The 13,824-nt window shown below is 49.4% G+C and overlaps 1 protein-coding gene across 5 annotated transcripts in view; it reads left to right on the top strand.

The window, feature by feature from the left end:
* ralgps2 (Ral GEF with PH domain and SH3 binding motif 2) overlaps positions 1 to 13,824 on the top strand; it is a 50,902-nt gene that overhangs the window by 6,107 nt on the left and 30,971 nt on the right. For 3 of the 5 annotated variants that reach the window (XM_034530476.1, XM_034530473.1, XM_034530477.1), the window contains exons 2-5: positions 6,917 to 7,012; positions 8,210 to 8,337; positions 8,454 to 8,561; positions 8,962 to 9,012. In XM_034530476.1, the coding sequence (XP_034386367.1) occupies positions 8,275 to 8,337; positions 8,454 to 8,561; positions 8,962 to 9,012 (222 nt within the window). In that variant the 5' untranslated portion in view covers positions 6,917 to 7,012; positions 8,210 to 8,274. Of the gene's footprint in view, positions 1 to 2,413; positions 3,070 to 4,494; positions 4,601 to 6,916; positions 7,013 to 8,209; positions 8,338 to 8,453; positions 8,562 to 8,961; positions 9,013 to 13,824 lie in introns of those variants that run through there. The other 2 variants (XM_034530475.1, XM_034530474.1) reach the window with 2 other exon arrangements.

The raw sequence follows: 13,824 nt of genomic DNA, 5'->3' as shown, positions 1-13,824 counted from the left end.
TAACATTGTTCTGCCTTGTGATTTAAAAAAAGATGAAACAATCAATCTTTCACAGCCGCTATCGGAGGTGAAGAGTGAGCGCTTTCCATGTCAGTAAGACGAAGAAGAGTTAAGAAAACTAAATCTGTTTATCACGTTTTTTGTTTCTTTCATCACGACCTCCAGGTTCGATGGGCCCGGTTTTATTTCTCTCCTCTTTGTGTGTGTCATGTTTTATGTCCTCATGTGACCTCTGACCTAGTCGTCTACAGCAGGCAGCTACACACGGCTGCTGGGATTCAAATAACAACTGTTTATTTTGTATTATTTTTTTTTTTTAAGTAACATAAGAACTGTATGACCTTTTGGCTGACAGGACTACCAGAGGCAGTTTGTTTGTTCTAGAAAGAAGGTGTTGTTGTCCCAGGCCTTCGTGTGTGCTCTTGCATAATTGTATGGTTTGTCAGGTTGCAGCATGTCATGTGTCTTAAGTGTCTCCCTCCAAAAGCCCCGAGGGCGCAACCGGAACTCAGTCATCAGAAAATGCTGTCTGTGTTCCTGTCTATCTGCCTGCCTGTCTCTGTCTATCTGTCTGTGTTCCTGTCTATCTGCCTGCCTGTCTCTGTCTATCTCTGTCTGTGTTCCTGTCTATCTGCCTGCCTGTCTCTGTCTATCTGTCTGTGTTCCTGTCTATCTGCCTGCCTGTCTCTGTCTATCTGTCTGTGTTCCTGTCTATCTGCCTGCCTGTCTCTGTCTGTCTCTGTCTGTCTGTGTGCCTGTCTCTGTCTGTCTGTGTGCCTGTCTATCTGCCTGCCTGTCTCTGTCTGTCTGTGTGCCTGTCTATCTGCCTGCCTGTCTCTGTCTGTCTGTGTGCCTGTCTCTGTCTGTCTGTGTGCCTGTCTCTGTCTGTCTGTGTGCCTGTCTATCTGCCTGCCTGTCTCTGTCTGTCTGTGTGCCTGTCTATCTGTCTGCCTGTCTCTGTCTGTCTGTGTGCCTGTCTATCTGCCTGCCTGTCTCTGTCTGTCTGTGTGCCTGTCTATCTGCCTGTCTCTGTCTCTGTGTGCCTGTCTATCTGTCTGTCTCTGTCTGTCTGTGTGCCTGTCTATCTGCCTGTCTCTGTCTCTGTGTGCCTGTCTATCTGTCTGTCTCTGTCTCTGTCTGTCTGTGTGCCTGTCTATCTGTCTGTCTCTGTCTGTCTGTGTGCCTGTCTATCTGTCTGTCTCTGTCTCTGTCTGTCTGTGTGCCTGTCAGGCAGAAGAACCGTGTTTTGAGAGGATGAAGACGAGGAAGTGTTGTACAAAGCGTGGCTCTCGAACCCCCTTGTGACCGCGAGAACAAAAGAATTGGGGGGGGGGGGATAAATGGTAAAGTTTTATATTTGGTGGGTTACAATCTCGGCAGCAGACTAAACCTCCACTCCCAGTCTCTCACTCTTGGTTTCACGTGACCGCCACAATAAAAGCTGCGGCTGCTTTTACTGTAAAAAGCTGCCGCAGGAAGTGTTGCCCTTGTATTACCATCATGCTGACATCACTTACTCTCTGTGGTAACACTTTCCTATTGCTTTTGTAGTTTTGTGATGGTGGTGTTGTTGGGAGGGGGAGGGGGATTGGGGGGCATGCTATCTCAGTTCAAACACGCTGCTTTTGATGCTAATCTGCTATGACCAAAACTACAGAGAATCTGTTGTGTGTTATCCTCCTACGCTGGACTGAATCATTTTGTGTGACTACTTTAGATATATATATTTATTTTATATATATTTATTTTATATCTATTATATTTATTTAATATATATATATATATATATATATTTATTTAATATATATATATATTTATTTTATATATATATATATATATATATAATATTTATTTTATATATATATAATATTTATTTTATTATATATATATTTTTAATATATATATATATATATATATATATATATATATATATATATATAAAATAAATAACACACTGGCGTTTAGCCGTAAGTGTCGGAGTCCTCGGAGAGGAAGACATGGAGATCGTATCGGCTTCCTCTAAACATCAGCGGCCGCTCTGTCGTGGCGTTGCCCCCCCCCCCCCCCCCCCCCCCCCCCCCCCCCCCCCCCCTTTGCTCGTTAAGAGTCCGCGCAGGGAAACGAGCGCAGACATCAGCTCCGCACATCCTCCGCTTCTCTCTCTCCCTCCTTCGCTCCTTGGCCTTTTTACTCATCCGTCACCAGCAGTAGAGTTGGGCTGCCTGCCAACACACGCACACACACACACACACACACACACACGCCAGTGTTGTGCCCACACATGAAGGCCTGCCTCTTCTGGTGGCCCACATGCCGCCACTCACGAGCTCGGCACCGTAGTTTCTCTTCGGTTCGCTTTGATGGATTAACCGGATACCGTCATCCAGACCGGTTGGTGCCCATCGTAGCGGCTCTCGATTTTTTTAAAAACTATTAACAACCGCAGATCAATTAAACTGCCGATTCCAGCGGGGCGTTGGCTCACTCTGGGTGAGGGTGGGTTCGTAGAGTTCGTCCGTGTCACTCGGCGCGTGTGGTAAAAGGAGAAAAGACGGGAGTGAGGCCTCCCGAGCCGGCCTGAGCTCTAATTATCAACCCCGGGGGCGCTGCTGGGATGGAGGGAGAAGGGAAGTGCATCTAAAAAAAGCCTGATCACACCCCGCGGTGCAAGCTGCTGCTACGACACCGATTTAGAACCAGTGGAATTTTACAAACAAGGCACACGGATCTAACTGAACTCGGGTTAGCTGTGTGTGTGTGTGTGTGTGTGTGTGTGTGTGTGTGCTTTCGTCGTCGTATCTTAACGACCAGAGTGAGGCGGCTATCTTGCGCTCCGTGTCGTCGCATAACACTCTTGATGATAAACCGGCCAAGATGATGTAATCGCGTTTACCAGCTGAAGAGACGCTCCACGTGTTCGCCTAATGGAAACGGGTGCACCGTAACCACGTGGACGCATTTGTTTAAGTTCAAGTTCACGTCGGTATCCTGGATTGTCGTTCCAGATCAGCTGATCGGGGAGGGGGGGTTTCGGTTTCTGAATTTGGATCCTTTAAAGTATTATATTCTGTAAGTGATGGAGCTGTTTGTTTTCTTTAAGGCACTCTTTGCCCTCGGCTGCTCTGTTCTTTCCAGCGAGATTATGCTTATTTCCAGTCGCAGACGGGCCTAAATATTCATGAACCGATGGCTCTCGGTGTGTGTCTGTCTGTCTGTCTGTCTGTCTGTGTGTGTCACTGGGTTCAGTACCTATTGATTTATACTAATAAAAAAGAGGAAGCTTTTACTGTCAAATGGTGTGGGGCGTCATTAAAGTGTTTTTCGTGTTTTTCTGCACTTCGCTGCCGTCTCCTCGTCTGGAAGTGTGAGTGAATTAGGAATGTGGAGCTAAGTTCTCACTTCCTGTTGTGTGTGTGTGTGTGCGCGTGTGCGTGTGAGCCTCCACAAGCAGCGGGGTGGCGTAAACTGTGAGACTTCAGAGTTACGAGCCTGTGAGAGTTGAAATGATGAAACACCCTGTTCTCGGAAGGACCAGTTGGAGAGAGTCTTGTGCAACAACAACAAAAACATTGTTGCACATTGTTTTCATGGAGAGATGAAAGTTATTGCAGATGTAGCTGGCAACACACACACACACCAGGCGGTGCCGCTAACCTCGGCGTGAACGGCCAACCTGCCGAGTGAAAGGTGTGTGTGTGTGTGTGTGTGTGTGTGTGTGTGTGAGAGAGAGAGACACACACGCGGCCCCTCTTATCTCCAGATCAATGGTGCTCTCCAGGGCGGTCTTGACTAGCGCCCGGGGGAGAGATGGCCCCCGGATCCGATCCTCGACGCCGTGACACCAGTGAGACTCCTTCGGTGATAAACGGGCTCTGTAGTTATGACCAAAGTTGGAAGTGTGGCGTCTCCATTCGGTTCCCTTAAACAGGGGGAGGATGAAGAAGGACTGTAGACCTACATTCATATCCTTAAGGCGCCTTCTCGCCCAGCGCCGACCGTCCTCGGTGCGTTAAGGGGTCCGTCGGGGGGGAAAAAACCCAGTCTTGAAACGGGGACCCGGTCTCGTTTCGCATGTGACTTTTTATTATTTAACTGAACAAAGTTCTTCATCGATCCGGCCTCTTAAATCTGCTCCTAAAGTCTATACGGAAACGTGAGCCCACATTTGACCACATTTAATTGTGGATATGATTTTGTGTGTGTGTTCTCTCTCTCTCTCTCTCTCTCTCTCTCTCTCTCTCTCTCTCTCTCTCTCTCTCTCTCTCTCTCTCTCTCTCTCTCTCTCTCAGGAGAAGAGGGCACAGCTTAATGGGCTGTCAGACTGCTCAGCTCAACACACTGACCTACTTTGCTTTTCAGTCTGAGTTTATTTTACAGACTGGGAATTTATTATGAACGTGCAAAGTGGGGCAAAAATAAGTGGATTTATTTTATTTTTTGCAGGGAGAAGGCCAGGGCTCTTACCGGGTGTTCAGGATCACGAGGTGTTTTTGAGTCGTCTGAACTTTAAAGAGGACTTTACTTTTGTGGTGTTTGTGGCGACCCCTGTGGACAAAAGCGGTATTGATCTCCACGAGCGCCACCTTCTTTTGTAATAAAGGTTGGCATGCGTTGGTTTTAAAATACAGTCTCTCTACTTTCTTTTTTTATTCCTTTTAATGTTTCTCTTTGCTGATATTTATGCTCCTGGAACATTGTTCTTATCGTCCATTAAACCCAAACAACGGATGTTCTTACCGTAAGGGAGGACAGAACGTGCCGAATAGATAGCGCTGGAGAGGCCGGAGGCCTGTTTTCAGGGGAATGTGAAGAGGGGCGGCGTGTGGAACGTGTTGTCACGCACACAACAAACCCACTCGTGAATGTCAAAAAGCCATCACTTAGGAAGAGGGGAGAGGGAGAGGGAGAGAGAGAGATTCAACCTGCTGTGCAGTGTGTTGAGTCACGGCGACGACACGAATCATTTCACGTTCGGTCTCTCTTCCTCCTCCTCTTCTTCCTCCTCCATACCCGTCACATTCCCACCCTGAAGATGATGCCGACGTGTTGTCGGCCCATCCGAGCGCGCACACACACACACACACACCTTTTTATTATTATTGCTCATGCTGTTCTTTCAGCAAGGACACAGACACACTGTGTGTGTGTGTGTGTGTGTCCAATCATCCGTCGGTGACCCCTCCAGTCGACCTGAAATGCCAAGTGGAGTCGGCTAAATCCGCGAAGAGCTTTGTGTTCTCGTGAACAGTTTTGTGCCCGAGTTGACATGTTGATCTCGGACACGTTGGTCGTGCGGCCGGCTGCTAAATGTAACGTCAATGTGGTCGAAATCGTCACTGAACTCGATGATAACGGATGTTCTGATTTGCGAAGGAACAAATGGTTGACTTGAACCTTCGAGGTCAGGACTCCACCGCGTGGGGTTATGTCACCAAACACACGTCGGCTCAGCTCACTGTCGAGAGGTGCATGTTGCCAAGAAGAGACGGGGGAGGGGGGGGGGGGGCAGTGGGGATCAGGATCCCTGAGACTGACGGGGTGGTGGGGGGGCAGTGACTCAGAAGGAGGGGGTGCTGCCTCTCTCTGTGTTGTCTGAAGAGGCGTAGCTGGAGGCGTGGGCGTCTCGAGGAGCCGCTACGTTTTGGAGACGAGGAAGCTCGGAGACGGGCCGTTGCCAGGCAACGTCCACCCGTCTCAAGGTGCAGACGGATCACTCAAAGACGTTATTTCTGCGCCCCGAGCTCTTCTCAAGCTCCAGATTTGGGTTTTACTTGTGACAGAGTGCACGGGGCTCTATGTCGGGCAGAGGTTTAAAGTTTTACTTTGGCGAGGTGGAAAGCTTAATCCGCCGCTTGTCCCGCGCCTGATCTTTTTTGTACTCGTACTCAAGCGCCACGGCGACCTGGAGGAGGCGGGGACGAGATCTGAGCCACCACCTGATGTCTGCCAGCATGCAGCATTAAGTCTCCTGCACAGGCGTTCCTCTCTCGGGGGGAGTGAGACACCTACTGGCTGATGGGAGGTGGTTCACGCGAGAGGGCCGGAGGCAGAGAGCATGATGGGGGATTTACTCTTGTCGGGCCTCACCTGTCCTTGTAGACGAGGCCAGTGAATTGAGTTAAAAACAAACCCCCAAGTCTGGAGTTGGGTTTCTGATTATTAGTTAGATATTAGAGGTCATTTAATATTCAGTTGAGATTCACTGTGGACGATCTATGAAATTAGATTATTGGGGTGATTTCGTCTTAATTTTTTACTGTCTTTTTGTTCTTAATCAACAACGATTTCTTCAGACGATTAGTGTTTGTTATAAAAAAATGTGTATTTATTTATTTTTCACACTGAATGACTAATCTCCAAGAACCAGGTGAGCAATGAGGCCGAGTGATGCGAGAATATTAACGTTACCGCGAGGTACTTTTTAAAGTAGTGACGAGACGGTCTCAATGTAAACCTACTGAGGGAATAAATCAAGAGAAGTAGAGTCATTTATATAGACTTCTATACAACCAGAGGAGTCGCCCCCTGGGGGTCAGGAGAGAGAATGCAGCTTTAACACATGACGCAGACTGTGTGTGTGTGTGTGTGTGTGTGTGTGTGTGTGTGTGTGTGTGTGTGTGTGTGTGTGTGTGTGTGTGTGTGTGTGTGTGGTGTGTGTGTGTGTGTGTGTGTGTGTGTGTGGTGTGTGTGTGTGTGTGTGTGTGTGTGTTGTGTGTGTGTGTGTGTGTGTGTGTGTGTGTGTGTGTGTGTGTGGGTGTGTGTGTGTGTGTGTGTGTGTGTGTGTGTGTGTGTGTGTGGTGTGTGTGTGTGTGTGTGTGTGTGTGTGTGTGTGTGTGTGTGTGTGTGTGTGTGTGTGTGTGTGTGTGTGTGTGTGTTCAGAAGAATCACTCTGTCTCCCTCCTCACTTTTCACACAGGCAGCCAGAGAAAGACGGGACTCTCGAGACGGCGGCACACACAACAACCGGCTAACCTCGCCTCCAACGCCATGCGCATCTGACACGCGACGACCGGTGAGTTTTTGGGCTCGCTTTTTTCTTTTTTTTTTTTTCAAGGGCATCTTGTTTTTGTGTTGTTTTTCTTGTTATTTGGCAGCACGGACCCGTTTGTGCGCCCGCGGGGGGGTTTGAATGCTAACTGTCAAAATAGTTTTAGCGCGTGACGCATCGCTTGTTAGATACACAAGAGTGCAGATGGAGCCAAATGAGTCACGTTAGTCACAGCGTTTCCTTTAACTAGAACCCCGTTGTGTGTGTGTGTGTGTGTTGTATCAAAATGACAAGACACACACACACAAACAAACACGCGCACTTTACAAACAACAGTCTGGACTCTGGCGTGTAACGACTGTCGTATCTCTTCCTGTGTCGTGTCGTTGGCTCTGCAGAGTGCAACTGTGGACGGCAGCTAATGGCTCTTAAAGCACCGGCCCGGTTCAGCCTTGAGGCAGCCAGAAAAGACTGAGACACACACACACACACACACACACACACACACACAGAGGCTGGCATTGTCAGGCAAGGGGACTTTTCAGTATTCTAAGCCGCCACTTATTTTTCATTACCGTCTCTCTCTGTGTGCCTTTCGGCGAGGAAAAGTGTTTTTTTTTTTTTTATTAATTTTTTTCCCGGTCGTGGGCCGAGAACAACATTCAGAGAAATATTATCCTAATAATAGGAAATAAGAAACTCAACACAACTTACTGTCGACACCTAAACAAATCAATATCAGTTTAAGTGTATGCTATCTTTAGAATATTGTTATCTACTCGCTCTTCAAGGCCACGAGACTCCATTGATTAAAACAACAACAACATGAATTCCACCTCGATTGGCCAGTTTGTTTATGTTATTGTGTCCTTTTGGTGACTGAACTAACCCTTTAAAAACACCAGAGTCACACCGACTTACCGAGGCAGCGTCTCCTCGTGTTAAAGTCACTGCGTTAGTCAATGGAGCCTCGTGGCTTTGAAGAGGCATCGAGACTGTGAAGGCGTCCGTCCGTGTGGCGTTCACTGGCCGGCCGCCATCTCAAAACTCCCCGAAGTTCCTTGAATTCAGGTTCGGTGGGTCTCTTGATGATGAGCTGCCGGTGCTCCGATCCAGCAGTAGGCGGCGCTGCTGCTGCAGGCTGAGCGTCTGCTTAACCTTTGGAGATGTGGCGCCATATAAACTGTGTGTGTGTGTGTGTGTGTGTTTGCTTTCTTTCAGAGGGCCGGGCGGGCTTTGCTGAGGATGATGAACGGTCTTGTGCGCTGAAGCTAGATGGTGTGGGAATGATGGACCTCCCCAATGGCCGGTCGAGCATCATCACCACCACCGCTGCAACGCTCTCCGAGGTGAGGAACCCCCACACACACACTCACACACACTCCTTTAACAAATTTGTTCCCTAAAAGCACCGCCATCTTCTTCATCCTTCTTTACAACGCAACTGTGCGTGCGTGTGTTCTAGAAGAGCAGCAGCGCCGAGTCTCTCAGCGATAAGGGCTCTTCGGACCTGAAGAAGAGTTTTGACGCCGTTGTGTTCGATGTGCTGAAGGTCACTCCCGAAGAATATGCAGTAAGTGAAGTTTGAAGTCCGCCTCGAGTGTTTGAGGGATGTTCAGTAGACACAAACACGCTGACTTGAGGCGGGTTTGGGATCGGTAATCAGTAATAATAGATGAGGTTTGGCACTGATGGATTTCATCAATAAACCAACGTCACATCTCCTCTGAATTATCAGCCTCTCCTCGTTGTGAGGAATGACCAGGATGGGGTTGAGAGACGAGGCCTTCAAGTGTCCGGTGGTCCTCGCCGTTTCAACCACAAGGGGGCGCTCTTCATCTTTCTAACTGTATCAAGTTATATAAATGCCAATGGAAGGTCCCAACCACCTGCTCCACGGGATGCCGCCGCTCTGGCGAAACGGTGTTTTAGTCTGAAACAAACTGGAGTGTTTTTTTTTTTGTCTCCTCCAGGGTCAGATCATGCTCATGGATGCTCCTGTGTTCAAAGCCATCCAGCCAGAGGTGAGACACTCACACACACACACACACACACACACACACACACACACACACACACACACACACTCACACACACACACTCACACACGCACAACAAAACAAATGTTAATCAGTCGACAACCGGTACATTTCACGTAGGTATATTTAAGGATCGACTCCCGTCTCTTCCTCTACTCTCCTTACTCTCCTGTGTGAAATGTCCATGCGGTTGTTGTCCTGCACCGTGCTGTGCTATGAAGCCGCGATCAGACCCCCCCCCCCCCCCCCCCCCCCCCGCCCCACCCCCACCCTGCCCACCACAGACACTCATCACAGTGATGCAGATCAAAGGGGACATCTGGGGTCTCGCCCTCCAGTGAGATCCGGCATAAAAACCTCTCGCTCCCGACAGCCGTCGTGGGGCAACCTGTGTTTAAAGGTCGGCCGCACACAGACCACATCCCAGTGTGGTCTGCTACAGTCTGACTGCTGCTTCTGCACATGGGGAACACTTGTCAGCGCGCACACACACACACACACACACACGCACACATGCATGGTTATCACTGAAATGATAACCATGCATGTGTGCGCCCGCGACCTTTTCGGATTCTTTTTAAATGGTTCGTCTTCCTCTGAGCCGGTTTTTATAAGCCTCGTGAAAGTGTGTCCGCGCGTTCTTTAGTTTTCAATGTAGCAAGTAAGGTTTACAAGGGTCAGGTGCACGGGGGGGGGCGGTGGCTCACTTCTTGCTTTTAAGATCTTTTGGAGGGACCTGTAGTGGGGGGGGCAGGTGGAGGGCTGACAAGGGGATGAAGGCTGCAGAGGGAGAGTGACCAGAGAGGCTTTTCCTGAGAGAAAGCACAGCAGCTCTGAGCGAACTAGAAACTGGGCTAAAGTTTCCACTGCTGTCAGTCTCCTCGCCCTCCTCGGACAAATAATGGGATAAGCAGGTGTGTGTGTGTGTGTGTGTGTGTGTGTGTGTGTGTGCCTGCTGGGCTCACTCCCTGAACAGGAACATATTAAATAACTCTGTTGAATCTGTTGTGCAATAATGTTTTTACTGACGTGCAGCCCATTTATGCCTTTTTTTGTTGTTATGCACCATTTTAAATGCCTTGTTTACGACACTGAACTCTTCATGCACGTACACGTAGTTACAATGAAGGACATTCATTTTTAGAGATAATTGTCGTTTTGTTGAGATCGTCGAGGGGAGGGGGGGGGGGGGGATACATTTCGGTTTCACGCGTCCCGGACTCAGACGAGACCAGATGTTCTTCAGAAGGTTTTTCGACCAATTTCTGACTACTTGCATGATAACAAACTCGAGACGAATCACATTTTCCACCGGGGGGAGGTTTTTGGTTCCAAAGTGTTCCCGCCGGTCTGCGGCCGCACGCATTCGTAACGTTTCCTTGACGACGGCGTTTGCTGTAGAAAAAAAAACGTCTTCGGTCTTATCGCTGCGAATCGTTTTCCTCCTGCACGGTTTTTAAACGTTTGAACTGTCACTCGGCCTGTTGTGGCTGTGTGTGTTAATATTTACCCCCCCCCCCCCCCCCCCCCCCCCCCCCCCCCCCCCCCCCCCCCCCCCCCCCCCCCCTCTCTCCATAAACACATCATAAACGGTCTTCATATAGAAAGAGAGGCCGACTAATTAGCGTGCTGGCGTTTACAACATGACGCACACGCGGAGAACGTCCCCCCCCAAGCAGGAGAACAGAGAACCTCATTAGCTCGAGTGGTCCGTCGTTGACATGGAGCAGATGTATGGAGAGCAGCCGGGGGGGGGGTCTGCACGATACCGGGTAGAGGCCAGCGCTCCTCAAGAACTATGCCGCAGCCGCCGGCGCAGAGCCTGAACACATCTGCTCCCGATGATGTGTTCAGTGGCGGCTCGTAAAAGGCATCGCTGTAATCCACTTCCCACGCGCAGCAATGGAGCCCTGCGTCAGCACAATGCTGCCCGGGAGAGGATCGACAAAGAGCCGCGAGTGTAATGTGATACACCAGAAGATGTTCTGATGGTTAAAAAAAAAAAGATCTACAGAGCAGACGGATGTGTGATCTACAACCCTCCGCTGAGTTGCATGTTTCTTATCCCGGAGACGGGGAGGGGAAAGGATGGCTTGTAGCTAAATCGCGTCCTCTCATCTTAACGTACGAGGATTTTCTGAAAGGGCTGAAGCATCTGTGTGTTTAGAAAGTGGACATGGACACTGTGACGGCACCGACGGGTTCGTGAACTGCGGTTTTGAAGCCTCGGATTCGGCAATTAGGCCGCCGCCATCTTTTGGAACCAGTAGTGACATCAGAGTAGAGATGTCGGACGGTTTCAAGTATGCTTTTAAAACCAAAAGGGACGTGGGTCATAATTCCCTCTCTGGACCAGATCAATCACAGTAAGAAATAAAGCATCCCCTGTTTTATGGTCTGTTTGACTCTAAATGAGCATAATTTACTAAGACTTGAAACTAGAGATTGAGACCAAAAACTAATGTTTACAATGTTTACTGAGGGAATAAATCAAGAGAAGTAGAGTCATTTATATAGACTTCTATACAACCAGAGGAGTCGCCCCCTGGTGGTCAGGAGAGAGAATGCAGCTTTAACACATGAAGCATAGACTTCTATACAACCAGAGGAGTCGCCCCCTGGTGGTCAGGAGAGAGAATGCAGCTTTAACACATGAAGCGTAGCCTTCTATACAACCAGAGTCGCCGCCCCCTGGTGGTCAGGAGAGAGAATGCAGCTTTAACACATGAAGCATAGACTTCTATACAACCAGAGGAGTCGCCCCTGGTGGTCAGGAGAGAGAATGCAGCTTTAACACATGAAGCATAGACTTCTATACAACCAGAGGAGTCGCCCCCTGGTGGTCAGGAGAGAGAATGCAGCTTTAACACATGAAGCGTAGCCTTCTATACAACCAGAGGAGTCGCCCCCTGGTGGTCAGGAGAGAGAATGCAGCTTTAACACATGAAGCATAGACTGTGGGTTGGCAAAAGAAAAACCTGACATGTATTCAGTTTGTGGGCGTTCGGAGGTACAGTGTACGATTTGTGTTGCTGAGATTGGGTTGAAACGCTCTCCTCAAAGAATCGTAATGACTCTCCGTCGTCACAGTGAGTTTTTAAATGACGTTTTTTACAGTCTCCTCGTGAAAGATGGCCGTGACTACCGTAAGAATCGTCACATGGGGTCCGTGTACTAACGGAGCACCTGGAAAAGTCATCCCCTCCACGGTGTGCACGGCGAGGTAATGGACGCTGCTGCTGGAACAATCACTCATTTCTCGGCCTTCCTTCCCCTCCTCTCTGTTCGGTCTTTGGTTTTTTATGAATCGGAGACGGACATGAACTGAGGAACTACGTTCAGAGGGTCGTCCGTCCGTCCCATTCATGCAAAATTTCTGCAAATTTGGCCCAGACCTGGACTAAAGGATGAACCGATAGTAGTTAGTGTTCAAAGGTCAAGGTCGCTGTGACCTTCACAGAACGACTAACCCCCAAACTCCAAGAATTCCGATTGATAATTGGATCAGTTTGGTAACAGAAATCTGTCTAAGGGCATTCACCACCAACATCGCCATTGGCAACCGGAACAAATGGACTTTCCAGATCCTCGGGCTTGCGAGTTCGTGGAAATCAGACATTTAATTCAATATTTTAAAGGTTTTCTAGTTGCGTTGGTACCAGAACAGAGAACGGGTCACACCCGTAGACCCGTGAGACATTTAGCAGAACATGGCGATGGGTTCCCCCGTCTCGCCACTAGTCCACATCTTTTTTTTTCGTCGTCATCCTCAAGAGCTCTCCAAAAAAAAAAAAAAACTCATCTCTTCTCATGGCAAACCTTCGTCCTTAAACCCCCTCCGTCTTCCTCCTTTTTCCACCCTGCTCCTCGTCTTCATCGGCCCCCGTGGCCTCTCCTTAATATCCCCCTGGATCCCAGCGCTTCAGTTTTCCATGAACAATGCAGACGGAGAACAAAAGGCATCGCATGAGGTCACGGCAATCTGCGGCTCTGCTGCAGCTGGTCGTCTTCTTCAGTCGTTTGATGCTCCTCACGATGCCGGCGCTGAGCGACTGGCTGGGGGGGAGATGTTTGGGATTAGGTCAAGTTTGGGTGTGGGATGTTTGTCCTGGAATCCGATCTTTATTAACCTTTTGGGTTGGATCCACAGGCCTGGTGCTGATGCTCCTCAGACAGGCCGTCTGAGGCTTGGCGGCAGCATTTACTGCAGCTCCTCTCCAGAGCTGTCTCTCGTCAAGGCCGCTCTCCAAAGACTCTAATGTTTAAAACGTCGACAGGGTGTGGGAGGAAGAAACAGAAAAGAGACCGTGAAAGGCAAAACAAAGGAAGTTAAACCGTAATGGTTTTCCGTAGAGGCTGCTGCCTCTTAAAGCTTACACGAGGCGGATGAGGGAAGGCCCGCCCCTGAGGGTGCACCGGCATACCTGGGTGGTCAGGTGGTGGTCCGAGCACCGCGAGACACACACACACACACACACAGACCGGAGATGTCTTCGTCGCCTGGAAGGAGGATGATTGACGCGATGGGCAGGGAGAAAAGGGAAGCGCTTATTTAAAAAATAAAGGAGAGCTCCACACGGGCTCGTAGACCTCGCGGGGAGATGCTTGTTTGGGCTTCGACTTCAATGTTGTCTTTTCAAGTCTTAACCGTATCCCCTCGTCTCCTCTCCTCGTTTCCTCAACCCTGACTCGGGGCAGCGTCGCCTTTTCGCCCACGCGCTGAACGTCTCCGTTCGCCACGTCTGTATTGGCTGCGTTTCTCGTCTCTTCACGCCCACCGGCCGCCTCCCACGACCT

Source organism: Cyclopterus lumpus, chromosome 4 (assembly GCF_009769545.1).
Source record: "Cyclopterus lumpus isolate fCycLum1 chromosome 4, fCycLum1.pri, whole genome shotgun sequence".
NCBI classification, from domain to species: domain Eukaryota; kingdom Metazoa; phylum Chordata; class Actinopteri; order Perciformes; family Cyclopteridae; genus Cyclopterus; species Cyclopterus lumpus.
Note: the sequence above shows the minus strand (reverse complement) of the source record. Positions and strands in the feature narration are given on the sequence as shown.